Source organism: Phascolarctos cinereus, unplaced genomic scaffold (assembly GCF_003287225.1).
Source record: "Phascolarctos cinereus isolate Bilbo 61053 unplaced genomic scaffold, phaCin_HiC Scaffold_2;HRSCAF=192, whole genome shotgun sequence".
NCBI classification, from domain to species: domain Eukaryota; kingdom Metazoa; phylum Chordata; class Mammalia; order Diprotodontia; family Phascolarctidae; genus Phascolarctos; species Phascolarctos cinereus.
In genome coordinates this window covers 192,309,304-192,335,826 of record NW_027555625.1, presented here as the reverse complement: position 1 = coordinate 192,335,826, position 26,523 = coordinate 192,309,304, and the positions used below count along the sequence as shown (strand labels likewise).

The following is a 26,523-nucleotide window of genomic DNA, read 5'->3' as shown; positions in this document are numbered from 1 at the left end:
ATGGACCATGGCACGCCAGGTCCTTCTATCCTCCTCTATCTCTCAAAGCCTGTCCAAGCACATGTTCATTGTTTCTATGACATTATCTACCCATCTCATCCTCTGCCATCTCCTTTTCCTTTTGCCTTAAACCTTTCCCAACATCAAGTTCTTTTCCACTGAGTCCCATCCTCTCATTATGTGCTCAAATTACTTAAGCTTCAGCACTGACTTAGTTACCCTAAATACTAGCTACTAATATAGTAATAAGCTTCTCCCATACCCATTGAAGTAAGTGATAAAATGCTAATCTTGCTAGCTCTGGTAACTTAACCAGGTGAGAAAAACCAATCAATCAATCTCAATCACAGGCTTTAGACTAAGTGTAAAAAGTACTTGGATGAACTTAAGTGATATTTACAAAAAGTGTGTTTTGATTGGCTGAGAAAACTTGCCAACACACTTTGGAGCTTATATAAAATGAGGAAGCCAGGTTAGTCTAAGGTTCTGGCAATAGAGAGGAAGGAGTAAAGTCTTAGAGCAAAAGACTTGAGCTGATGCCACCAGATGTAACCATCTCCTTCAGATGTAATCTTCTCCTTAAGAACTGTAAGAAATTAACAGGAAAAAAATATGCTTTTCCCCCAGTTTGTCCTCCTGGTATTTGTCTAACAACAAACAATATAAATATACCCTGATACTTCTTTACCCAAACATTTCTGGCAACTTGAATTTTGCCTTAATCATCAAGAGGCCCAGTATTAACTAGATGTAGATATAAATGTAAATTAAGGCAGAGATTCGAACCTGCCTAAATGTTAAGAATTTCCCTAACTGGGGGCTCAGAGAAAATATTATTGTACTCCTAACTTTCTGTCTAATGTAAACTCCCTAAAGTAGCAGTTAATGGGGCATTATATTGCTCTAGGCTTACAACAAGGCTAATTATTTTAACAGGGTGCTAGAGCAGAGGCAACAGAAAAGGTCTAATGGTTGTTACGTTTTATTATTTTCAGCAAAGAGTATTGTTTAAGAATCTCAAATTGCTCTGAACAAATCTTTAGAGTAGGTCCTATTTGGCAATCTTTATAACTGATAAAAGGAGAGAACATGTAATGTAAGAGAAAGAACTCTGGACTTGGGGGTAAAATTCCAGCTCAGTTAGTTATATCATGTGACTTCGTAGATGTCACTTCCCTCTCTCTAAGAATTAGCTTCCTCATCTATAAAATGAAAGGGTTGGATTAGATGATCCCTAATATTGTTTCCACTGCTAAATTCAATGAGCTAAGAAACTTTAGCTCCTTTAGGGAAGAAATGAAGCTGTGAGGGAAAACAAGCATCTTCCTTCAAATATTTTGGGTGGTATAAGAAAAAGTTGTGAAACAATTTACAATAACATTAATTTCCTGATGATGAATAGCATTTTACTTACATAGCCTCCCTTTTCATCAAAGTAATATGAAAAGGAATAAAATAAATAAAGCTGCTATTAAAAAGTTAGATTCTCATATGTTAGCATTTATTCACTCAAAAACATTTGGTAAGTACTTATGATATGCAATCAAATCAAGCAATAAGCATTTATTAAGTATCTACTATGTGGAGGCGGGGTGTAGGGTGTGTATAGGGAAGACTAGTCCCTCTGGTGTGAGGGCTTCTGAGCCCTTTTCAGAACTGTTCTCCACCTTTGGTGTCCACCTGATCCAGTGAACTCTCAGCTGCAGCATGCACAATGGCCACACCCTGATTAACCATTTTGGCAGATAGGCTAAACCGAGTTGAGGGTAATTGAGGGCTGTCTGTGAGTTGTTGGGGAGGTGTCTACCCCAAACATGTGAAGACTTGCCCTGGCAGAATGCTTGGATCAGAACAATTTGGCCATGCAGGCACTGTGGAGCACTTAGACCTTGGTTAGACATTGAAGATGTCAGAGTCATCCACTGCATCTTAAGCCATCACCAGTCATCTTGACTCTGTCCTACCACTGGACTGTGATGACTCTGGAAGAGAGAGCAAGCCTGATGACTTTGTGCAACCCTGCCTCATTTAAATCCAATTTACACATGAATCAAAAGGCATCACCTGGACCATTTTACATTTTTACCTATCTCAAAGTCCCATGGCGACAGGCAAGTGATGAAGCAGCAGGTGTGGATACACTGGTTGCTGTAGTCACAACCCTGCACGTAGGCAGCGCAGGCAATACAGTCATCTTCCCACCGGAAGCAACAGTTGGATTCGGCAGCAACCTGGGATGTCTGAGCATCCTTTTAAGGACTGCACTGCTCACCTCCTGGTGTGAAGAAGGGGCTAGAAAAAGTGCCCTAAAAGCTGTCTGCATATCCAATCCTGGCCTGATTACTGCAGCAGGTGGGGATCTTACCCTGCAGTCGAAACACACAAAAAAATGTACGAAAATTTCTGCAAAGATGATTCCACCCATCATCAGTACATGGGATGTGTGCACACTTACAGAAAACATGAAATCCAGTAGACCTGAAAGATGAACAGCTCTTGTTTTGAGAGAAAAGCAGTTATTGTACCCAAATAGCAGCCCTGAGTGAAACAAGGCTGGCAAATGAAGGCCAGTTTACTGAAGGTGGAGCTGGATACAAGCTTTTTGGGAGTGGCCACAGTGAAGGGGAAACAGTGAAGCTAGTGTAGGTTTTGCAATTAAAACTAATCTACTTAATAAATTTGTATGCCTACCAAAAGGAGTGAACAACAGGCTCATGACAATGCAATTGCCACTTGCAGGAAAACACCACACCACCATCATCAATGCTTATGCTCCCAACATGAGAATCCTGATGAGGCCAAAGAAAAATTTTATGAAGACCTGGAGACCCTTATCATCAATGTGCCAAAAGAGGACAAGCTTTTAATTTTATGTGACTTTAATGCTCTGACTACTAGACATGGCAGGGAGTCGTTGGGAGGAATGGAGTTGGAAACAGCAATAGCAACGGTGACTTACTACTGATGACTTGTGTATCATATGACATTCTCATCACTAACACTGTCTTCCATTTATCTAAATGCAATAAAACTTCGTGGATACACCCTTGTAGCAAAAATTGGCATTTAATAGATTATGTGATTGTAAGGAGAAGAGACAGACAGGATGTGAGAGTAATAAAGGCAATGTATGGCAGAGTGCTGGACTGATCATAGACTTATCCTCTCCAAGCTAAATATTCACTTTCAAAAAAGTGGTAGCCCCAAAGCAAAATGACTGCCAGAAGAATAAATGTCAACAGATTATAGTGCTTCTTTGAGCAGTTACAGTTTGTTGCTAACTTGGAGGGAAAGTTGAGCCAACACACAGTTGGCAACAGTGGGGCAGAAAAGGAGTGGGCAGCTTTTAGAGATCTGGTGTACAACACTGCATTTGCTCATTTGGGTCAGAACACTTGCAAACATCAAGACTGGTTTGATGAAAATAATGGGGAAATTCAGAAGCTGCTAAATGAAAAACAAGAACTCCACAGGGTTTACCAGCAGGATAATTCATCCATCTCTAAGAAAACAGTATTTAATTCCATCAAAAGTAAAGTACACGGGCAGCTAGGTGGTGCAGTGGATAGAGTTCCGGTCTTGGAGTCAGGAGGACCTGAGTTCAAATCTGGTCTGACACATAACACTAGCTGTGTGACCCTGGGCAAATCACTTAACTCTGGGTACCTCACCAAACTTCCCCCCCCCCAAAAAAAAGTAAAGTATAAGCAAAATTTAGAGAGATGCAGGATTCTTGGCTCAGTAATGAAAAATGAAATTTCATCAGCAGATGAAATTCAGTTTTATGCTGACAGTAACAACCCAAAGTGTTTTTACAATGCTCTGAAGGCTATTTATGGGCCAAAGACCCATGGCGCATCTCAACTTCTCAGTGCTCATGGCTCAACACTGATTAGCTAATAAGGACATGATCCTAGAGAGATGGGCTGAACACTTCCACAGTGTTCTCAACAGAGGATCATCAATTGATGTTGAAGCCACTGACTGTTTACCTCAGGTTGAAGTCAATCCTTTCTTGGCTGAAGTTCCAAGCAAAGAAGAGGCTTTGAATGTCATTAAGCTCCTCTTCTGTGACAAAATGCCTGGTGCTGATTCTATTCCAGTTGAGATTTACAAGGTGGGGGGTCCATTGCTCATACAAAAGCTGACTGAAATTTTCCAGATTATATGGCAAGAGGAGGTTATTTCCCCAAGAGTTTAAGGATGCCTGTCCATCTCTATAAAGGTAAAGGAAATAGACTGTCCTGTGACAATCACAGTGGGGTATCTTAGTCATTGCTGGAAAGATTCTTGCCAGAGTCTTCTTTAATAGGCTGATCTGTCACCTGGAAGATGGTCATCTACCTGAGAGCCAGTGTGGCTTCAGAAAGGGCCAAGGATTGGTTGATATGATGTTTGCTGCCCGACAACTCCAGGAAAAATGTCAAGAGCAGAACTGAGGTCTGTACACAATGTCTGTAGATTTGACCAAGGCCTTTGAAACTGTCAGTCACAAGGGCTTATGGAAAATTATGTCAAAATTTGTTTACCTGGAGAAGTTCATCATTATTGTATGCCAATTTCACGATGGCATGCTTGCCCAGGTTCTGGATAATGGATGATGCTCTCATGCTTTCCCAGTCATCAATGGAGTGAAACAAAGCTGTGTGCTTGCTCCCATGCTTTTTAATATGATGCTTTCAGCCATGTCGTCAAATGCTTTCAATGAGGATGAACGTGGCATCAAGGTTAGCTACCGCACTAATGGTAAATCCTTCAACTTGCAAAGGCTACAAGCTAAGACTAAAGTGGAGGGAGTGCTGGTATATGACTTTTCGTTCACAGATGATTTTGCACTCAATGCAGCCTCTGAAAACTGAGATGCAACAAAGTATGGATTGATTCTCTGCTGCTTGTGTTAACTTTGGGCTAACAATTAATACCAGGAAAACACAGGTGCTCCATCAGCCAGCACCACACCATCCATACATGGAACAAATGGTTACAGCAAATGGAGAAGTTCTGAATGCCGTAGGTAAGTAAACTTACCTTGGCGGTATACTTTCTAGGGATATACACATTGATAATAAGGGTGATGCATGCATTGCTAGAACCAGCTCAGTGTTTGGGAGGCTTTAAAGGAAAGTGTGGGAGAGAAGAGGTATTATACTGACTAATAAACTGAAGGTCTATAGAGCTGTTGTGCTGACCTCATTGTTGTATGTCTGCGAAACCTGGACAGTATACCAATGCCATGCCAGGAAATGGAATCACTTCCATTTGAATTGTCTTAGGAAGATTCTGAAGATCATCTGGCAGCATAAGATACCAGACACTGAGGTACTTTCTCAAACTAAACAGCCAAGCATTCAAACTCTACTGCAGAGAGTACAATTACAATGGGCTGCCCATGTTGTTCAAATGCTAAATGTATGCTTACCAAAAGGACTATTTTATGGAGAACTCACACATGGCAAGTGCTCACAAGGTCTCTCTTGCAAACTTTGGAATTGATTGTGTGACATGGGAGGCACTGGCATGTGAGCACTCAGCATGGTGTGCCCTTATCAGAGAAGGTGGTGTGCTCTATGAGCAAAGCAAAATTGAAGCAGCTCAAAAGAAACATTAGATGTACAAATTTAGGGAACCCACTGCTAATGTTCACATGGACTATTTGTGCCTGTACTTGTGCTAGAGCATTCCAAAATCATATTGGTCTGATTACTCACAGTGGAATGTAATATTGTGATGTAATTTTGGTTCTTTCTCTTCAGGAACAAAGTTCAACACCTACTTAGTACTAATGGGCACTGTGCTAGGTGCTGTGGATATAAAGACAAAAATGAAACAGTTTTGGCCTCATTATTACTATACTATTTCTTCAAGTCAATTTCTGTCTTTTATTAATCTTTTATTTAATATTTTTATTTACTTCATCTTTTATTAAGTAAACAAACATTCCCTAATCCTAATTCATTAAAACCTGGCAGCCTGTATCCAACACCTTATTCTCTCCACAGCTGCTAAACCGAGAAGAAAAACCTTCTTCATAGCTTTCTAAAGCACATGCTTTAGAACTCAAAACACTCACAACCACTACTTATAGCAAGAGTTGCTTAATATGTTCATCTCTTTCTGATTTGAATCTGGAAATCTGGATGCAAGACAAGCAAAAAAAAAAAAGCAAAAAAAATCATGTTTATGTTAGCATTTGGGTAAGGAGTAATTCTCTTAAAGCCTTTTTATTTGTAACTCTTTTTAGAAGAGATATGAAAAGAAAAATGAAAAATAAAAAAGATCCATTTTCATGTGCTTTAGCTTATTAATCTTTTTATTTTGTATTTGTAACTCCTTTTAGAAGAGATATGAAAAGAAAAATTTATTTGTAACTCTTTTTAGAAGAGATATGAAAAGAAAAATGAAAAATAAAAAAGATCCATTTTCATGTGCTTTAGCTTATTAATCTAATGCTATTGAAAAGGCCCTGCACATATTCAGGTTACAAAGAGTGAAAGCAAATAAGGAAAAAAATTAGACATAGCACTCAATGGAAATGAAGTAGGAAAATCATACCCTGGTTGTTGTGTTCAGTCATGGGGACATTTTTGTGTGTCTAGAGGAGGGCAAGCAAGATAGAGCAGGAACTCGAAAGTCTGGCATAAGAAGAATGATTGAACTATACATACATAACCTATATGCAACTGCTCGCCTTCTCAATGAGGAGGAGTGGGGAGGGAGAAAGGGAGAGAATCTGGAACTCAGTTTTAAAAACAAACGTAAAGAAAAAAGAAAAACACTTTGTATACTCTACACCCTATATAAAAGCTAGTTTATCATCAAAAAAGAAAAAAGAATGATTAAAGGAACTGGGGATGTTTAGCCTGGAGAAGACAAGAGTAGACATAACAGTTTCCTTTAAAGAGCTGAAGGGCTGCTGCATAGAAGAAAAACAACAAACTCAAACTAGGCAATTTTAGAACTCAGGAGTAGAGCCAGTGGCAGAAAGTTATAAGAAAGCAGAATGCAGTTCAGCCTAAGGAAGAACTTCCTAATAATGAGAACTGCAGGAAAATAGAATGAGTTCCCTCACTGGATACAGGAATCCCTATAACCAGAAGTGTCTGAGCAGCAGCTGGATGACCACTTACTGGGAGTGCTGTAGGTGGGATTCATGTATCAGGAAGCGGACTGAGTTAGATGACCACACAGACATCTTTGAACCATAAAATTACAAAACAAGAAAAAGCTGAATGTTCCTGAATACTAAAGACAGGAGGCCAAACAGTGAGAAAAGGTTTAAGAAAGGGCTTACTAATTCTAAGCCCTAAATCTCTTCAACAAAATAGACTTTAGAATTTCTTTGAAATAATTCTCTTTCTAATGATATTATAGACTATAAAGAAACTTACATAAAATAGCTTTAATTTGGCTTCCTTATCAAGACTAAGTTCAGTTTTGCTTCAATAGCTACACGAAGAACCCAAGTAAGATTTCTGATGTCAAGGAATAAATAGACCATTCCCTTAAGTGTGATAAAACATGAAGCCACCTCACTCTACCTCTGGAACTTCCCTTTAGGAGGTTTTGTAATGAAGTATTGTATCTTACAAGGGCATATTTATAAGAAAGTCAAATTTAGTAAGGAAATATAATTTATAGTACTCAAGATTTTCTAGGAGGGGAACTTGTCTTACAAAAAAGTGTATTACACAAACATTGTTATTAATTATTTTTTAAAAATTAAATGCAAGAGAAGTCAATTGAGTAAATAAATTATATTACTCCACTTAAAGTGATGACATCATACTTCATACATTTATTAGGTGAGAACATATTTATACCGTTCTCCATGTGTGAAAACAAGACTGGACACTACCCTATAGGAAGTCTGTTTGGTTAGGCTGAGGGACTTGACTGAGGGAAAACTAACTGGCATCAGAAATCTGGACAAGCAGCAAGCCAGGAAAAAGTGCTCTGGCCAAACCACTGGAAAACAAAAACAAAAACGAAAAAAAAAAACCAACCTTGGGTGGGGGATGGAAAGGCTCAGGTACTCTATCTTCATGCCCTCTGACTGAAAGAGGACCTCAAACTTTGGAGAACTAAAGAATTTCGGCTCTCCCATATTCACACTGGTGTCCTAGCAGTGCCCCTGGAAGAGCTGATGACAGTGTCTAAAATGGGATCCAAAGACAAACAGGTTGAGATGAGGAAGGCAGATTCAAGGCTCTGAATAGAACCCAGTGGAAAAAAACACCATGCCTAAGGGGATATTTTGGAGGTTCTAGCAAAGACTTCCAAGAGCTGTGAATTATCTCTTGGCCACACGTGTTCTCTAAACTTGAGCCCACTTTCCCCTGGAAGCTGGATGTATTTGTGGGAGATGTCGTCACAGACCTTTTTTAGGAGGATGTTTTATACAAACTATTCTTATTAGACCACTTTAGTAAAGATGCATCAAAAGCCAACTGTCTGGCTGACTAAATGACAGCAGCAGATGATCAGGGAAGTAAAAAGCTCCTGAGTTGTCCTTTCCATGGAGGCTCACGAGCTGTAACATTAGAAAGACGGCACTTGTCTGAACTCTTCTCAGGATTACCGCTAGGGAACCGTGAGGAAAGATGTAGTAGCTCGGCTCCACAGACCTGACTCATCAGTGGGAGTGGGAACTGGGATAGGAGTTTCAGAGCACGCGTTACACAAATGAAATCGGTCCTACAAAGTTTATTGATACAGTTCCTGGCAGTATTTCCGGTATTTTTGCCCCCACAGAAAAATTAAAGAGAAATGAACTAGAAATCAACAAGATTTTTGAACTAAAAAAGAACTAAACTGTATGAATAAATGCAAAAGAGAGGAAAAAGAATAAGTGAAAATAAAATTTCAAAAATTTCATTACTGGATGAAAAACTTTCAATAGTTGGTAATAAATATATACATATTTGTGATTTTCTGATAGAACCTATTCACAAACAATGATTCATCTAGTTTTCACTGAGACATAAACAGTACTAAAGAAAGCAAAAGTGAGAAAAATAGCTAAAGTATACACAAATAGTCAAGAATAAACAAAAGAAGTCGATACTAGGGTGACTCAATTTTGAGGGTAGTGAGGAATGGTTTCTTAAGGCATCTGAAGAACAGTAAGATATCAAATAGATGCATAGAATTGCCAACATTATTATTACCAAAAAATGGCAACAAAGAGGACACTGATAACTACTATTTCATAAATCTACTTTTTCATCTATGTAGAATCTTGGACTTGGAGCCAAAAAATGTAGGATAGTTTGTGAGAACCTGGGCAAGTCATGTAACCTCTTATGACTTTCATTTTCCTTACTTTTAAAAATATTTACACTACTCACTGCATAACAGTATTATGAGAATCAAAAAAGATAGCTTATGTAAAAATACTTTGTAAATCTTTATATAAATAAGTGCTTATTATAAGATATATACATAAAATAGATTTATATCATACAATGAAATTTGAATGACATAATTGTGATATCTTCTGAGATCAAATAAAATAGGATTCTGGTTGCATATTTATAAATTGTTTACAAAGAAATTCTGTTTCCAGGTAAAAAGAGGAACAGAAATTATGATAAGTAACCTAAAAACCCATTTGCCAATTTTTCCTGCCTTCCTTCATTAATATATGCCATCCCAATATAGAGTATTCAACGCTGAATATCCAGACATCTAACAGAGAGTTTTCCAAAAGCTATCTCAACTTTATTGTTTTGATATCTTCTATCAGGGTGTTGCTGTTGTTCAGTCATTTTTTAGTCATGCCTGCCTCTTTGTGACCCCATTTGGAGTTTTCTTGGCAGAGACACTGAAGTAATTTGCCATTTCCTTCTCCAGCTCATTTTACAGATGAGGAAACTGAGGCAAATAGGGTTAGGTGACTTGTCCAGGGTCACACAGCTAATAAGTGTCTAAGACCAGATATGAACTCAGGATTTTGAGTCTTCTGACTCTAATCCCTGCACTCTATCTACTATACCACCTACCTGCCCCATATTAGTATATCCAAGACTAATTTTCTAGATTTTCTTAAGTGCTAGGACAGTTGTAGGCAAAAGATCTCACTTGTTAAGTTTAAACATGAAGGGTCAAATATATGATATGATAAAGTATTATTTTTAAATATTCTCTGTAGAAGTTCAATAAACTTAAGGTTTATGACTTCTTAGTTTCTAAATAGTAAATCGGACACACAAAATGACTCCAATTCCATCTTCTTCAGTCCATAAGTTAGAGTAAGATGCAAAATCCAAGTGTATGTTACACCAAGCTATTACTCAAAGTATTACTGGGAGACCTAAAGTTTAAGAAGGGAAGGGAAAAAGAAAAAAAAGGAGAGGAAAGGGCTAGAGTGCGGAAGAGAAAAGAAACTGGTTCCCATGCTATAAAGGATTAAATACCACTCTCGACTTCCCTCTCGCTAAATCCTCCAGAGGAGGAACCCACCAGAGAATCACAGAATTTAGAGCAGGAAAGGGCTTTAGTCATAATTTAGTTTTAATTCCCTTAATTTTATGAATGAGAAAAAGTGAGGCTCAACAAAGTTTCAACTCAGGGCCAAGACCATTAGAAGTCACAAGAATATTGAGTTTTTTAAAAATATTACTTCTGTCTAAGTTCAAAGCGAAATAAAGCCTCTGTCCTGAACTGGTCTTGCCTTATCAATCAAACCTTCAAGTGGAAGGGAGGAAACAAAAAAAGACACTTACCACTGATGGGTAGCTAAAAGAAAAACTTATTGTAGCTTATATTTTCCCCAATTGCCAGAAGTATGTAGAAGTAACTACATAAAATTGCTAGAAATGTCAGAGGGATAGATAATACCATAATACTATTTCCCTTCCTGGCTATAGAATAAGGAAAATGACATGATTCTAAGATATGATTTATTACATTTCTTGTTATGAATATTTTGAATGGGTAAAATTATGCACAATATTTAAATAAAATGTATTAAAGCTCATTCATAAAAGTAATTTGTTTGTGTCGCTATAGTCTTTTCTGAAAGTACATTTTAATGACTTGCTTTTCTAATACATTGCGAACTGAAATGAAATAAATGAATCAAAATCTTACGTTTATGCTTGTTACACCACAAAATGAGAAGAAAAATTAGTAAACATTCAGCATATTATTCTGGATGAATGTTAATATACTTTCACTAAAATATATGTATGATTTATGTTTATTTCACAATTTAAATTAGCTGCTTAATGATGCATAGCTACTATCTTCTCTTTATCCATATCCCAATGCAATTTAGTTTCAGGGACAATCAAAAGCATGTTTTCTGATCTGCACACCCTTAGGGAAAAAAAATTCTTAAGCATAAAAAAGGCACTCCTCTTCTTTAACTCAGGACTTTGTCTTCTCCTTTTAAAGCTATTCCTCTATCATATTTATAACTTTTCTCTTCATTAAGACTGGACTTCAGCACTGACAAATACATTGCAGCACTGTTTTTTTAAGTTAACATGGATTTAAAGAATACTCACTATATGTAAAGATTCTGGTAGCAATAAACACTGGTACAGTGATGAATTACTAGACCCTAGAAACTCCCCTCTCCCCCCACCCCCGCCCCAATATCATTCTTGAATTATAGGATTTCAATTGTCCCTGAGTGGGAAGATGTTAGTTCAAGAAAGGGCCAGTAGTTTCAGCCTTAAGAAACCCTGGAAATGTCTACCACATAAACAACCACATGAAACTCACCAAAAGTGGCTTATATATTTGCAAAATTCTGAATTTTCAATTTGCAGAGACCTCAATGGGGTTAAAAAACTCAGAGCATTCTCAGTAACTGTGAGCATCACTGTTGCTGTTCAGTCATTTTTCAATTATATCTGACTCTTCATGATCCCATTCGGGTTTTTTCTGCAAAAATACTGGAGTGGTTTGTCATTTCCTTCTCAGCTCATTTTTACAGATGAGGAACTGGGGCAAACAGGGTCAAGTAACTTGCCAGGGGTCACACACATAGCAAATTGTCTAAGGCCAGATTTGAACTCAGGAAGTTGAGTCTTCTTCACCTCAGGCCTGGCACTTTATCGACTGTACTACCTAGCTGCCCAAGCATCACTAGGGAACTTTTGGGTCAATCATATTAAAAGAGGCCTTTGTGTGCTATAAATTTGTACATATTTACCAGCACTGGACCAAAAAACAGTTTTAGAATATTATTAATAGTAGTAGTAATAACAATAATAGCAGCATTTTTATAGTACTTTAAAGTTTGCAGAGTGCTTAACAAATATTAGCTCATTTTATCTTCACATACGCTGGGAGGTAGTTACTATTATTATTCCTACTTTACAGATCAGAAAACTAAGGCAGAGTTTAAATGACTCGCCCAAAGTTATACAGCAAGTAAATACCTGAAGATAGATTTGAAAACACATCTTTCTGACTCCAAGTCCAGCACTCTACTCACTGTGCTGGATTAGTTGTTGATATAAAGAAATGGGTACCAGCACACAATCTTTTCTCTATTAGTTTGTTCTATCTACATACCATTGAGGTGATGACATAGAGATGCAGGGAGAAGAATGAAAGGATTGCTGCTATGTCTAAGGACTTGAAGGGCCTGGTAAAACCCCCAATAGTTCCATGACACAAGGCACCACCTTGGTTAAGCAAACTAATGAAGGCTATATATAATCTGGTAAATAGATGACAATCCTAAAACCTTGCTGCAGCCAATTATTTTAACTTTTCATTACATTACCCTTTTATTACAACTATTCAAAGAAAGCAAAACTAATGTATTTCACTGTTTTGAGGCAGTCATAATTTCACTGCTTGGAAATAGGTAAATATGCCTAGTTATGGATGAATCTCAAGTGACCAAAGGTAGATAACAAGCAAAAAAGATAATGAGAATTAAGGATATTGGCTAATCCACAAATTAGATTATTATCCCTTGCACAACTGAAAATCTAGTGCATCACCTTGGTTTTATATATCAAGCCTTACTCATTATAGAAAAAGGGTAGAAAAATTAGTATGGAGAGTATTGGGAATAATGATAGGTAAGAGAGGACAGATTCAGTCAACTTAATAATCTTACAAATAGAGAAAGGGTATGACACTGTTCTTTATGACAAAAGTTCACACTCTATTTGAATGCGAACATTTAAGAAGAAAGATTTAGAGAAGAGTATTGAGATTTATTTGGCTGATCTCAGTTATAACAGAATCCTGGATATCTACATGTCTATATAAAATGAGGGATTTCCCTGTCTCCACATCTCTGCCAAGTAAAGTTGAATAAGGAGACAATAGTAATATTAATATTTCAAAAATCCTTCTTAAACCTTCCAGTTGATCTTACAGGTTTCATTTCTCAGAAACATGAAGCAATGATCAGGGTATACCCAATTTTTCCATTAATGTACACATTTCCTGGCTTTGACATTTCTGTACTGCCATATAAACATGTGAGAGTCAGAGGCTGGGGATGAGGTTGCTAGAGGGAGGGAGGAGAGAATGTACCTACTTTGGGTAATAGCAATTCTCCTTACCATTCCCTTCTGATTCCACAGAAAGAATCATTATACCTTACTCACAAAATAACAAATGATGTAGATTGGCAGGGGGTTAAAAGTGATGCCACATGCCTGGGGAACATTTCTTTGCCTCTTCACATGTAACTCTAACCTTTGTTTGGCTACTCTGAAAGGTAGAGTCTTCCAGACTGGGGAGATGACATTCCCAGCATCTCCTGCTCTGATGAGACCACATCTGAAATATTTTATTCAATTCTAAGTATCACATTTAAGGAAGGACATTGAGAATGTGGAGAATATCCAGAGGCAAACAACCAGGATGGTGAATGACCTCAAGGCCATGGCATATGTGAATCAAATGAAGGGACTGTGAATGTTCCTAGAGAAGATAAGACTTTAGGGGGAATGTATTATTCTTATTTGGAAGGCTTTCAAATGGCAGAGAGAGTGTACTTACTCTGCTTGGCTCTGGAATACATAACTAGGAACAATGAAGAGAAAGTTGCAAAGAAACAAATAACTGATAGAAGTAAAACTTCCTAACCATTAGATTTATGCACAAGTAGCATGCACTGTTTTGGGAGGTAGTAGAGTTTATATTTGACCCCTTCTCTCTTTTTCATGGCCTCATGGTTCAAGAATGACATAGCCTGGATAGTTAGTCTTCCCGCTCCTAGTTTCTTTTACTTCCTATTTCAAACTATACATTATCTTTGTCCTACTTAAAATTTGTCAGTGAAATCATTCTCTAAATCAGGAAGGTGGGCCAATTCTACACATTTCATTGTATGGAATTAGTGAGGTTAAGAAAAATTAAAGGAGAAAAATCTGTCAAGCTTTTTAAAACTCAAAGCAAAGTCCCTTTATAGTCATAGCTCAGTAGTAAATTTGCCTTACCCCTTCGTCCAGGATACACATGAGGGTAGTACTCATAATAAAGATCAGGCTGGTCCAGATTCCCAAAAGGCTCAAACTCCATTTCAGCATTCTGGAAAAGGCTCAGCTTCACTAACAGTGCCAGCCTCACGAACCACAGCTAAACATTAAAAAGAGAGATGCAAAGTCATTATCTCATAGATAAAATTTTTTAAATTCTTCTTTTCTAAAAGATTTAGTATGAATGTCTGCACGTTAAACAACTCTATGAAAGCACTTTGTACATAATGAGAAGACAAATGCAACTTTTTAAGTAAGAAACTTAAGTTTTATTAGTTATACAGAACTGATTATTTTAGTGAGATGATAATCTTGTTCTCATTATATTTCATTCTTTTTTTTTTAAAAAAAACTATGTCTTACTGAGGCAATATGGACATTATTTTGCATTTTCTGGGCAAACACCAATGAAGACCAAGGGTAAGCGTCTCAAGGGCATCCTGAATGGGCAAGAGAAAATCAATTCGAGGTTTAAAATTTGCTATCAGTAATCAAGTTTGAATTTCATTATAAATATTTTCTGACTTATGTGTTCCTTGTGCAATCATTGTTTTTCACTGAAGATTGCAAAATGGTCACCTTTAAATCTTCGTATTTTTTTAAACTAACATTTCATATTAAAAAGTTATAAAATTTTAAAATATGTTTGCCAGATCATTCACATAAAATTAGTTTAATAAAGGTCAGGGTGTTTAATATTTAATACCTACACAGTTGTCTATCTGCATCAATCTCCTAGTAAATCTTAACCCCTATGCATTGTTTAAATTAATCAGTTCTTTTTAGGCTTTTATTGTAGATGGTATTCACTGGCTTGCCTGAATCTTTGGACAAGCTCTTCCAAACATACATAACAATCTCTTCTGTTTCGTTCCATTTTTTTTCCTCTTCAACTGTCTATCCAAGATCCAATTCATCCAGGGAACTTTCCCGAATTAATTCAACATGTTCCCAAACACCCCTTCCCCTGCCACCACAGGCTTGTTTAGTGGACTGAGTACTGGATTTGAGTCAGAGACATGGCTCTGATTCTGAGGTTATCACTTTCTAGCTGGATGACCTTAGACAACTCACCACCTCTATAATCTTTAGATTCCTCATTAAAAAAACTGGAAATGATACTTATGTTACTCATACCTCATAGGGTTGTAAGAAAAGCATTTTTGTCTTTTTTATCTTGTCTTTTCTATCCCATACATAGCAGTTTCTTTGAGGGCAAAGACTTGTATATCTTTCAGGTAGCTCAATAAATATTGTTCTAAATATGGGCCTCATAGAAAATAGAAAAAAAAACCCTGTGTGTGTATGTATATGTACATATGTGTGTGTGTACATTTACACATATGCATACATACACATGTGTACCCTCTGAAAAAGTTATACAAAATTACTAAATTTTAAAAATGAACTTACTTGAGAGAAACGTGTTATTTTTTCCCTAAAAATAAACATTTCATGTTTATAGAGCTGGGTGACTATTAACAACTGTTAATTCATTTTAGTCCAGCACATCATAGAAATATCCATATATGATATGGTAAAACAGAGATGGCATTTCCACCATTTCCACATTCTCCTTTTCCTTGTAGTATTATCTTTCTCTGTACCTTTCACCTTGTCATTTCTACCAGAGTCTAGACCAGTCCAGACCTCTTAATAAAAGGATTTTTTCTGTGAAGTTTGGATTCAGTCAAAGGACAGAACTTGAGGACCTAGAGGGTCAGATGTAGCCTCCAGGCCGAAGGTCCCCTACCCTGGTCTAGACAGATACTTCCTATCTCCTCCCTAATTTTACTACTTCCCACATCCAATTCCTGTTTGCCTGCCCCCGGTAGGATAAAGTCGCTCTGAGTACAAAGGTCAGGATGGCAACCAATACTGGATTAATTCAGAAATCCTCATCACTACTGATTTTGGAAAAGGAGAAAACTTGGGCTCTAAAACAACAAAAATTTTTTTATGGTTGAGAAGCAGTTTGACAATCTGGTTATTCTCAACTGTCCACTATAACAGTTTTTTCACTCTATTCCTGAGTCAGTTATAAAGGTTATAAATCCCATTTCTCTATGTAATCTACTATCCCTGTCAATCTTATGTAATACATTTACAAATGGGATCCACTTTACTATATAACCACTGGGACAAAAAGTGTGAACTCTTTGGATTGGGGGACTCTAAAAGTGCCCCTATAAACTTCCCTTGGAGTTTTATACAAACTGGTTTGGGGAGAAAAACAGGTTATATTTGGATCAATAGTATTATGTGGTGGTGATGAATAGGTCTTATTCATGTTTTGCTCTTTGAGTAAAACCCTCTTCATGCTGATTACAATTGGACAATAAAAATGTAACAAACTTAAATAAGAAAATAGGTAGCAAACTCCATAGTCATTAATTCATGGCATTCAAAATTGGATGTTTATTTTTTTTCATAATGATGTAGATATTAAAAGTGCTAGAAGAAGGCGTCTAGTGTGTTGGAGAGATTTATGTAAAGACATGGACAAGAACTGCAAAAGATAAGGGGACATGAATGGGTTGTGATTTAAACTCATAAAAAAGAAACTCTCACAATGATGAGATGACAGATTCACTGAAAGGATGAATTATAATGCTCACATATCTACAGTGGGTATATGCTATAATCCTACTGCAGAAACCTCCGGTATCACTTCCTTCAGAAGTTACTATGGTGCTATGAATAAGGTGGTAACATAAATCATTCACTAAAGTTCCAATAATTACAAGAATTCAAAAGAACTTTTAAGTACTTATGGTAATATAACATTACATATTGTAGGTATATGAGCACTATAATTGTTACTTCTGTGAGCCAAACTCCTAATACTACCCCAACACCACTTCCCCAGTGACATAATTTTTAAAGAGAAACAGCAGAACAAACCAACGGAGGGTGTACCTGCAGAGAATCTGTTGTGTGACTGGTAGGTAGTCCACTTTTACCATAGCCTTGGCCATGGGCTGTAAGAAGTCTTCCACACAGGTCAACTGCCGCCCTCCAGTTTTTGCTGTTCTGTTCATTTAAAAAAAAATAGAATAGGTAACAAACAAATGAAATCACTGAAATGCACAGCTGCTTACTTTGCTTGAAGCTCTTGCATATAGCCATTAGTAATAATGACAAGGTCAGTAAAGCTGGCCAGTAAAACAGAGAATGTCATTTGTCAAAGCTGCACATGTAATTAGGCAATAAGAGAAGCCAAGCGTGAGACACAGTTTAAGATGATCAGATCACTAAAATAATAAAGTCTATACAAATAATAAGTATGCACTCCTTATGAGAAAGATTTTCCAATTTCACTCTTTTGTTTTAGTGACAATATAAGAACATCTAGTTTTACTGTGTATATTTTGGCCATTTAAAATAAACTGATATTAAAATATGCTGAACATGTCTAACTTTTTATATGTGCAAAAGCTACAGAAATGACCAAATGTTAAATGGTCTTATTTTTAATGCCAGACACTAAAGTCTTTTTTTCCACAAATAAAGGCTCATATCGACGGAAATACTTCACTTGATGCTTCAAGGATCTGAGACTTTCTTTACATTATTTCTACTACACAGAGAATAATCTAGGCACAAATGAACTAAATTGAAGAGGCAAATGTTTAAACTACTGAAGAGAATATAAATAGGGATTAATACTTAATGACTTGATTATTATCAAATACTTTAGAAGTATTCATTTACATAAAACTTATCATACACATTATTTAAAACATCATTAATATTGATTAAGGTAATCCTAACATCAGGAAATATTTTTATCAGGTATTGACTTGCTATGTATACTGAACTTGAAAATAACAAAAGAGCAAATCAAAACATCCTGCAATTTATAATATTTACTAATTCTAGCTATTTATACCAATCATTAATTTGAATAGTGATTTTTTTCATTATAACGATAAACACTTTATTTTACTGTTCTTTAATGCACCCTCTTAATGAAGGTAAATATATTGTCATAAATAAAGTAGACTGGTCAAGAAGAAAATTTCAATGTCTATTGTGTAGGAAAAACATACACAAACACATAACTGTTCTAGATCTGAAATGCTAATCATATGAACTAAACAGAAAACATTTAAGAGAGTAAGTAATGAAAAGGATTAACCTACAGAACTTACAATTTCATTTATATAGATAATTTATTTATATAGGTAATTCCCAGCTAAGGAACCTCTCTATTAATGCAGGTTGACACTTCCTCTGCAATTTATATCCTCTTAAGAGAGTTGCCTTGAGTATTAAAAGGTTAAGTGACTTGCCTATGTTTTAATCTATGACTTGGTTAAAGAATAGAGGCATGCTTTTCAAACATGAAGATAACATGATGTTGGGAGAACAATTAACATGCTGGATGGCAAGCTAAGAATACTGGGCAAGATATAATAACCAATTTAACATGGATAGATATAAAGTCATACAACAGTTAAAAAATCAATTTCATAATTATAAGATGGAGTAAGTGTGGCCAAACAAAAATTCCTATTATAGCATATTTCCTACTCTTGACTTAAAGTCAGAGGACCTAGGTTCAAATCCTGGCTGTTATTACTTATGTAAGCTTAAAGAAGTAACCTTTCTAGGTCTCAGTTTACTCATTTGTAAACTTAAAGAAGGGACTAGATGACATTTGAGGTCCTTTCTACCTCTAAATCTATGATCTGATGATATGAGGTTTTTAGTGGACTACAGGCTCAAGATAAGTAAAAAATAGGAATAAAGGTCCCCCCCAAAAAAGCCCCCCTAACATTAATTTAGGCTGCATTAAGAAGAGTGTAGTATCTAGAAAAGAGAGTTTAGTCCTCTTACATGCTGACTTAATCAGATCCTAGCTAAAGTATTGCATTCAGCTCTAAGTAGCTGTATTTCAGGAAGGACACTAACAGGCTGAAGTATACCCAGAGGAAAGCAGCAAGGATAGTAAAGGACTGGAGAGACTATGCCATGTGAAAATCAGATGAAGGAAATGAGAATGCTCAGCCAAAAAAGGGAAAGACTTAGGAAGGAATTGAGAGATGTTTTGCACAAGAGTAGCATTAGTCTTCTTCCATTTGGCCCTGGGGGCATAACTAAGAGCCAAGGGAAGATGCTTAAGAGAGGGAGATCATGGGATCATATAAGGGAAAATCCTAAAACTGGAGCTGTCCAAAAGTTGAATGAATGCTACAGGAGGAACTAGGTTAACCTTCACTACAGATATTTTAAGTAGAGGTTGGATAACCTCTTGTGCTATTATAGAGGACATAAAAATACAAGTATGGGTTGGACTAGAAGGATCCTTCCTAACTGTTATTATAGGACAAGCTAAGGTTAAATGTAATGGAAATGAAAGATTTTAGTTCTTCTCTCAGTCAAGTTTTTTTTGAAGGAAGATACTTTAATTCTTTCACAGATCCATCAGTCTAGGGATTCCCTCTACCAGTAAAGAACAAAAACCATATACACCTTCTAATTCTTGGTACTTCTTGTCTGTGTATTTTCTATATAGAATATTTATTCTAGTTATTTTAATAGACTTATGAATCAGAAAAAAGAACCCTGTAATATTTCATAAAGGATAAGATAACTTAAAAACAGAAGCAGCAATTCTATCTTTTCTTACTTTAATTTATACTAAAATTCTAACTTTATTGGAGCATTCCTCCCTCCCCCCCCGCCTCAGCTCCATTCTAATTTCTTTCATATTCAGGGCCAATGCTAATACTAAACACTAAACTAGTCTGGCTATATTAATAAAATGTTCAAGTCTTCCTTCCTCTTAAAAGTAACTTAGCTGGCAGATCTTTGGGGGTCAACACAGAGGAGAATTTAGAGGTCATACTTGAATACAATAATAAAATAACTTCCATTTTCTGGTATATACTTGCTATAGATGTTCAAACTGCTTAGTGAATATGACTATAAGCAATATAATGAAATTATTTCCATATTCTGGTATATAGTGGGAAATCTTTAGCTTCAGTGAATATTAACCTTTTATGATTTTCAGTGTGGACCGTCTGCTTACTCTTTTAATCAAATACAAACTGGAAAGTGGTTTTGATTATGCAGTAAATATAATCTTTAACTAAATAAGATGTTTCTGATCTTTCTTGGATTTTATGTAACAATTATTTTTCTTCTTTACTACCACAGCAATAATGCCTTTATATATAACCCAGTAAACCAAATCCATTTCCTAAAGCAGATCTAATGTAATATAAGATCAAATTATTATTCAAGATTTCTATACATGACTTAAATTACATATCTCCATTACTTTTCTGCTTCTTGTTCCTTACCTTGTATTATGCCTATGCATGTATATTCTCTTCCCCCAAAGAGAATGAAAGCTCCCTATGGGCAAAGATTGTCTTTTTATTCCTAATATAAGCTTGCATATAGTGAGTGATTGAGAAATGTTTGTTGATGTGAAATGGAAAGACCAAGTGAAGATACAGAGTTAAAATCAAACTTTAAGTTTAATTCATAACAAGCAGGTACAAAGCAGTCATTAATTTGTATTTGCTTCTTTGTAATTAAAACTTTATGACATTTTCCTTAAAAATAATTAAGATAGGGGCTGCTAGGTGGCACAGTGGATGGAGCACTGGCCCTCAAGTCAGGAGGACCTGAGTTCAAATTTGACCTCAGATACATAACACTCACTAGCTGTGTGACTCTGGGCAAGTCACTTAACCCCAACTGCCTCACATAAAAAAAAATTAAGATTAATTTATTTCTTCATAATTTTTAAAAAGTTAAATATGAAGGAAGGCAAACTTTTCACCTACTGCAGAGATGTGTTATTTTTTCAAGTTCTTTGCTACTACAAAAAGTGCTACTACACATATTGTAGCGTTTATGGAACCTTTTCAAAAATCACTGACCTCCTTGGGATATATGCATAGTGGTAGGGATCTCAGGATCATCATAGGATCATAGGTTTTAGAACTAGAAGGCACCTCAGATGTCACCTAGTCTATGAGCAGAAATCCCATTTATGACAGTAGTAAGCAATCACTTGAAGAGCTTCAGCAATGAGTAACTCACCTCCACAAGTGATTCCATTCAACTTTTGTACAGCTCTAATTATTAGTAAATCTTTCCTTATACAGACTCTGTCCCTCTGCAACCTCTACCTATTGGTCTCAGTTTTAATCTTTTGGGCTAATAATCTCTATTCCCTATTAGAGTCCCTTCAAATACTTGAAGGTAAACAGTAAGCCCTCCTTCACTCTTTTCTTTTCTGGGCTAAATGACCCCAGTTCCTCTGACTAATTCTATTGTGGCACATGGTTTTCTACTCTCTTACCATCCTAGTTAGCTATCGTTCTCAAGAATAGAAATTCTTAACCATTTTTGTCTCATGGAATCCTCTTTCTTGTATCAGAATGTTTCTAAATGCATAAAATAAGATTCAAATGATCACAGAGGAAACTAATCACACTGAAATAAAGATCCAATTTTTCCTCATCCAAATTCATAAACCCCTTAAAATCTATGGATCCCAGGTTAAGAAGTCCTGCTACAGAAGTGTTTCAATTTCTTTATTTTTGTTGTTCAGTCATTCAGTTGTATCTGCCTCTTTGTGATCATGTGGACCACAGCATGCCAGTACTGTTCATGGGTTTTTCTTGGTAAAGATACTGGATTGGTTTGTCATCTTATTCTTCAGTGGATTAAGGCAAACAGAGGTCAAAGTGACTTGCCCAGAGTCAAACATAGCTAGTCAGTGTCTGAGGCCACATTTAAACTCGGGTCTTTCTAACTCCAGACCAAGCACTCTATCCATGAGCCACTATGCTGCCCCCAATATCTTTATACCCTTCCTAAAAAGCTGAGTCCAGAACTTCAAGTTCAATTCATATCTATTATTCACCTTCTATATATACAAGGTCCTGGGAATACAAAGAAGGAAAACAATATAGTTCATATCCTTGAAGAGATTACAGTCTAAGAAGGGCATACACCAGTAAGTATCATACAAGCTAGGGTGTGATAAAGGCAAAGGAGAGATCTAGAAAAATTCATGTAAAAACATTTGAGGAAGTAGCAATCATCTTCTGGCTCATCCTCCAGATTTAATCTGACCAGGCCAAAATACGGGAAGTCTACAACCTCAGTTATCCTAGAAGTTCTGGTCTCAACATGTAAGGAGAAAGGAAAATAAAAAGTACCCAGGATCAGGGAGGCCAGGTTTCTGCCAGTCCCTGGGATGCTTTATCTTTCTAGGTGGCAAGATGTTGCTTTAAAGTGGCCCAAAGGGCCACCACTGTCAGCATTGAAGGGACCATTCTGCTAAGCAAGAGCCAGGCTCTTACTCAACACCTAAGACAGTTGAAAACTTCGGTTCCAGAGCTTAGATCTGGAATAAATGCTCTACTCTTGTTCTATAACCTGGCTCTACTCCTATAATCTGCCTTAGAGGAATATAATTGTTTTAAACAGCCTTTGAGATTTCCCATGGGGGTGTGTGGGGGGTTGGTGGTGAAAGGTAGAGGAGAAGAGGCAAGACCTAAACACCCTAATCTAGTTATACTTCTAGGGCTCACTTCTCATCAACTCAATTTTCCATTCTTGGGTATCAAAGGTAGCAGCAGAGCTTTGGAATGCCACATGATACCACTAAATTTAGAAATAAAGGATTTGCTTATCTATACTTACTAAATAGTGTGGTGAGACAAGTTAACTCTGATAGTTGCTACCAGTTTAAGAATCAGTTTTTATTTAAAAATATAAGAAATGAAGGTGACAAATAATGGCTTTAATGGATTTCCCTAATGTTCTAAAATTTTAAACCAATGTACTTATTAGACCATCTAAATTTAAAAGTCTCTTTTTGGCTCTGAATATGCAAAAGGACAGTCTCTTCTAGACTGACAAGTTTTTTTTTAATAAGGAGCTATATCTTATTTTTCCCATATCACTGCAACAGATGATTATAGTGCTTTGCACACAAGTCTGAGTTCTACTAAGTTTTGATAGTTCTGCTATAACTGCTATATGTATTCCTAAAAATCATCACGCTATGCAAAACTGCACAATAAAAACTACAAGGCTTATGGGGAAAGTGGGGTAAGGGACACAATACTCAAAAAACTCGTAAGTGACAAAAAAGGGAAGATCTAACAAAAATAATAACAGTTCTATACATGTTAAACGGCTATGACATATATAAATATTACAATAAATAGTAGTGGTAGTCCACAGTCTCTGGTTGCTGTTCTGTCTGCACCCTGAGTTCACATAGCCTGGACATGACAAAGATAAAAGCTATGGGCCTGCAAGTTGGGCAGGCCACAACTCTGAGACTCCTGGGTTAGTGGTGTCCATGTGGAAGATCAGTGGGGGAGATAAGAAGGGAGTGGAGAACATAAGTATAGACCTGTCCTCTCCTGTCCACAGTTCCAACTGCCAATAAGTATGGCACTTTACCTTGAAAAAGACCTGAAGTTTGCTCATGGAAGTGGGTATCAGAAGGGTTGCAGTTACTAAGATATTGTGAAGTAGTGCAGTTTTCTGTGTTCTTACTATTTTTTCCTGACAAATCCTCATAAGCAAACCAAAATTCTTGCTATGCTCAAATTGTTCTCTAACATATCAATCGTGTTGGAACAATTTTGCATGTTCAAAGAAGTGTTATAGAAGACATTACTATATTTGTAATTATACAAATGTTTTCTCCTAAGAGACCTTATTTATATGTAGCATTTGTAACTCAGTAAGACCACTTTAATAGTTCACCTTCCAAATGATTTTCCAGCTTTTCATTCATTAAGCATTTATTAACTACCTACTACTTTTAGGCACTATAATAGATATAAGAAGAGATGCAGAAGATATATTTCTTGTCCTTAAGGAACTTATACTATGAAGGAGATAAGCCATATTCTCAAATAAATGCAATACAAATAAATATATAAGTGCATGAAAGGAATACATATAAGAGAAATTCCCTCTTGGGAATTGTTCAGAAATTAAGTACAAGCCATTTAACTTCATGTAATTTCCATCTGTTTTCTCATCTGTACAATAAACTAGCCAAGGGTGCCTGGCCAGATAGTGGACAGGTAATAAATTCAGCCTCATGAAGATTATTAAGAAGTTGGCCTAAATTACTGAGGAATTAATCTTGAGGCCCGTATTTCTTCTTCCTTCCCTCCTAATGACTGAATGATTTTTCTCTCCAAAGTCACAACAGTCTTTCAAGGCCCAATTTGGAGCATATGTCTTCTAACAAACTTCCCACCAATCATCAGGGCCAGCCAGGATATACCACAACCAGCATTATTTCTGGCCACTAGCTTCTTTCTTGCCCCATTAAACTAAAATTCCCTGTTAAATCCAAGCACGTAAATAAGGGTCATATAAAGAAGGAAGAAAACAAGTAAGAAAGAGTACTATTATTCTGTTAGGCCAGTTTAGAGACAAGTCCAAAATTGTACTTCTTCTATTTCTAAACATGGACAGCATATGTCATATAAACTTATTGGACTCTGTGACAAAGCAGACTGGGTTAGTAGAGCCTTAAGTAAAATTACATAATTCCTCATATCATTCTTCAATTAGCAGGCTTTTCCCCTACCTTACCTCCATCTTAACAGGTCTACACACACACAGAGTCACAGAATTTCAGAGTTGAAAAGAACTTCCTAAGATTTATAGTCCAATCCATACCTGAACAGGACAGGTGATCATCCAGCAAGGGGAAGTAAAAACAAATAATAATTAACAACTCTTTATGGTATTATAATTGATTATACAGCAGTACTATGCTGTCTTCTATCAAACACCATCCTTCCAAAACAAAAATTTCTCTGAGGGCAAGAAGAACATCTCTGTGGTATCTACACCGAATCTGATACAATACGTGGCATTATTTCCAGAAATTATTTCCTGATGGTTCAAAATATAGACCAAACAAAAGGCATGTGACTTAACAAAATTCCCAAAATGGTACTGAAATACAATTACAAACTTGAAAACATACTAATTTGAAAACACAAATAACACGCCATCATTATATTATTATTCCACTATTAAATAGTATTTAAAGCATATAGATAAATGTGTTTGTAGAAATGATATGATATATTTTGATAAGTGTATGTATACCACTGACCTAGTATGAACCAACCCATATAGTAGTAGGTATTATCACACTCTCACTTCCTTCTTCCCTCTAAGATAATCACTCTCATTTTGTGGTTTGCTTCCCCTTTGACATGCCCTAACACTCACAAACTAGACTTTCTCCACAGAGAAGGGGGCTTTTATATGCAATACTCTTAAAATCCTAGGAGTAGCCCTTGTGATATAAAGCTATAGTTTAGTTCCTACCAAAACTATAGCTAATGAGCTTCCACTGATCTATTTCCTATGAATAAATCAGCCATAATGCTTAATTAGTATTAACCAAAAAATTTACTGAAAATGCAAAGCAAATTTATTATTTATATAACATTCCACCTATCACACTCTACCATGAATGCACATAATGTCTTTGGAGAGAGTGGGAACAAACTTTAAGTACCAAGGTAACTCACAACTTTAGAATTGAAGACTTCAATATCCTCTTTCTACCTCAGGAATTGTCCATATGAGTTTCTTTCTAAGCACAGCTTCTATGGGAGCAAATACTTTCACTGCTTAGCTGAGCTGATGCAGACTAATACCTCATCAGGCATAATGTATCAGATGGAGAGTGGTTGATCTGCCAGGGAGCTTCACTGATGTTCTCATTCTATGCTGTTCCTTTACTCAAGTGGACAGAAACCATAGACTCTATCACTTCCAGCTTTAGATTAGCTGATGCTTTCAGCTGAATTAATGTTGTATTATTTTAGGGAAAGGTAGCAATTTTCCTTCTAAATTTAGCAAAAATCTATCCAGACTATCAGTTTTCTCCTCTTTTTTCTTCTCAGTAGCAGTTGCAGTAAAAGAAAATATTATTCTCTCCATTTTTCTTTCTCCTGCTTCTCCTCAGTTCCAAGATGGCAGTTGAAAGCAGAGTTTTTCTTTTTCAGTTTGTCATACAAATCAGTAACTG

The 26,523-nt window shown here is 36.4% G+C and overlaps 1 protein-coding gene across 2 annotated transcripts in view; it reads right to left on the bottom strand.

Annotated features, from left to right (window-relative positions):
- The window catches only part of TRAPPC12 (trafficking protein particle complex subunit 12), a 196,469-nt gene that overhangs the window by 107,018 nt on the left and 62,928 nt on the right, over positions 1–26,523 (bottom strand). For both annotated transcript variants that reach the window (XM_078149747.1, XM_020965826.2), the window contains exons 4-5: positions 17,379–17,492; positions 14,421–14,559 (exon numbers count right to left, since the gene is read on the bottom strand). In XM_078149747.1, the coding sequence (XP_078005873.1) occupies positions 14,421–14,559; positions 17,379–17,492 (253 nt within the window). The remainder of the gene's footprint in view (positions 1–14,420; positions 14,560–17,378; positions 17,493–26,523) is intronic.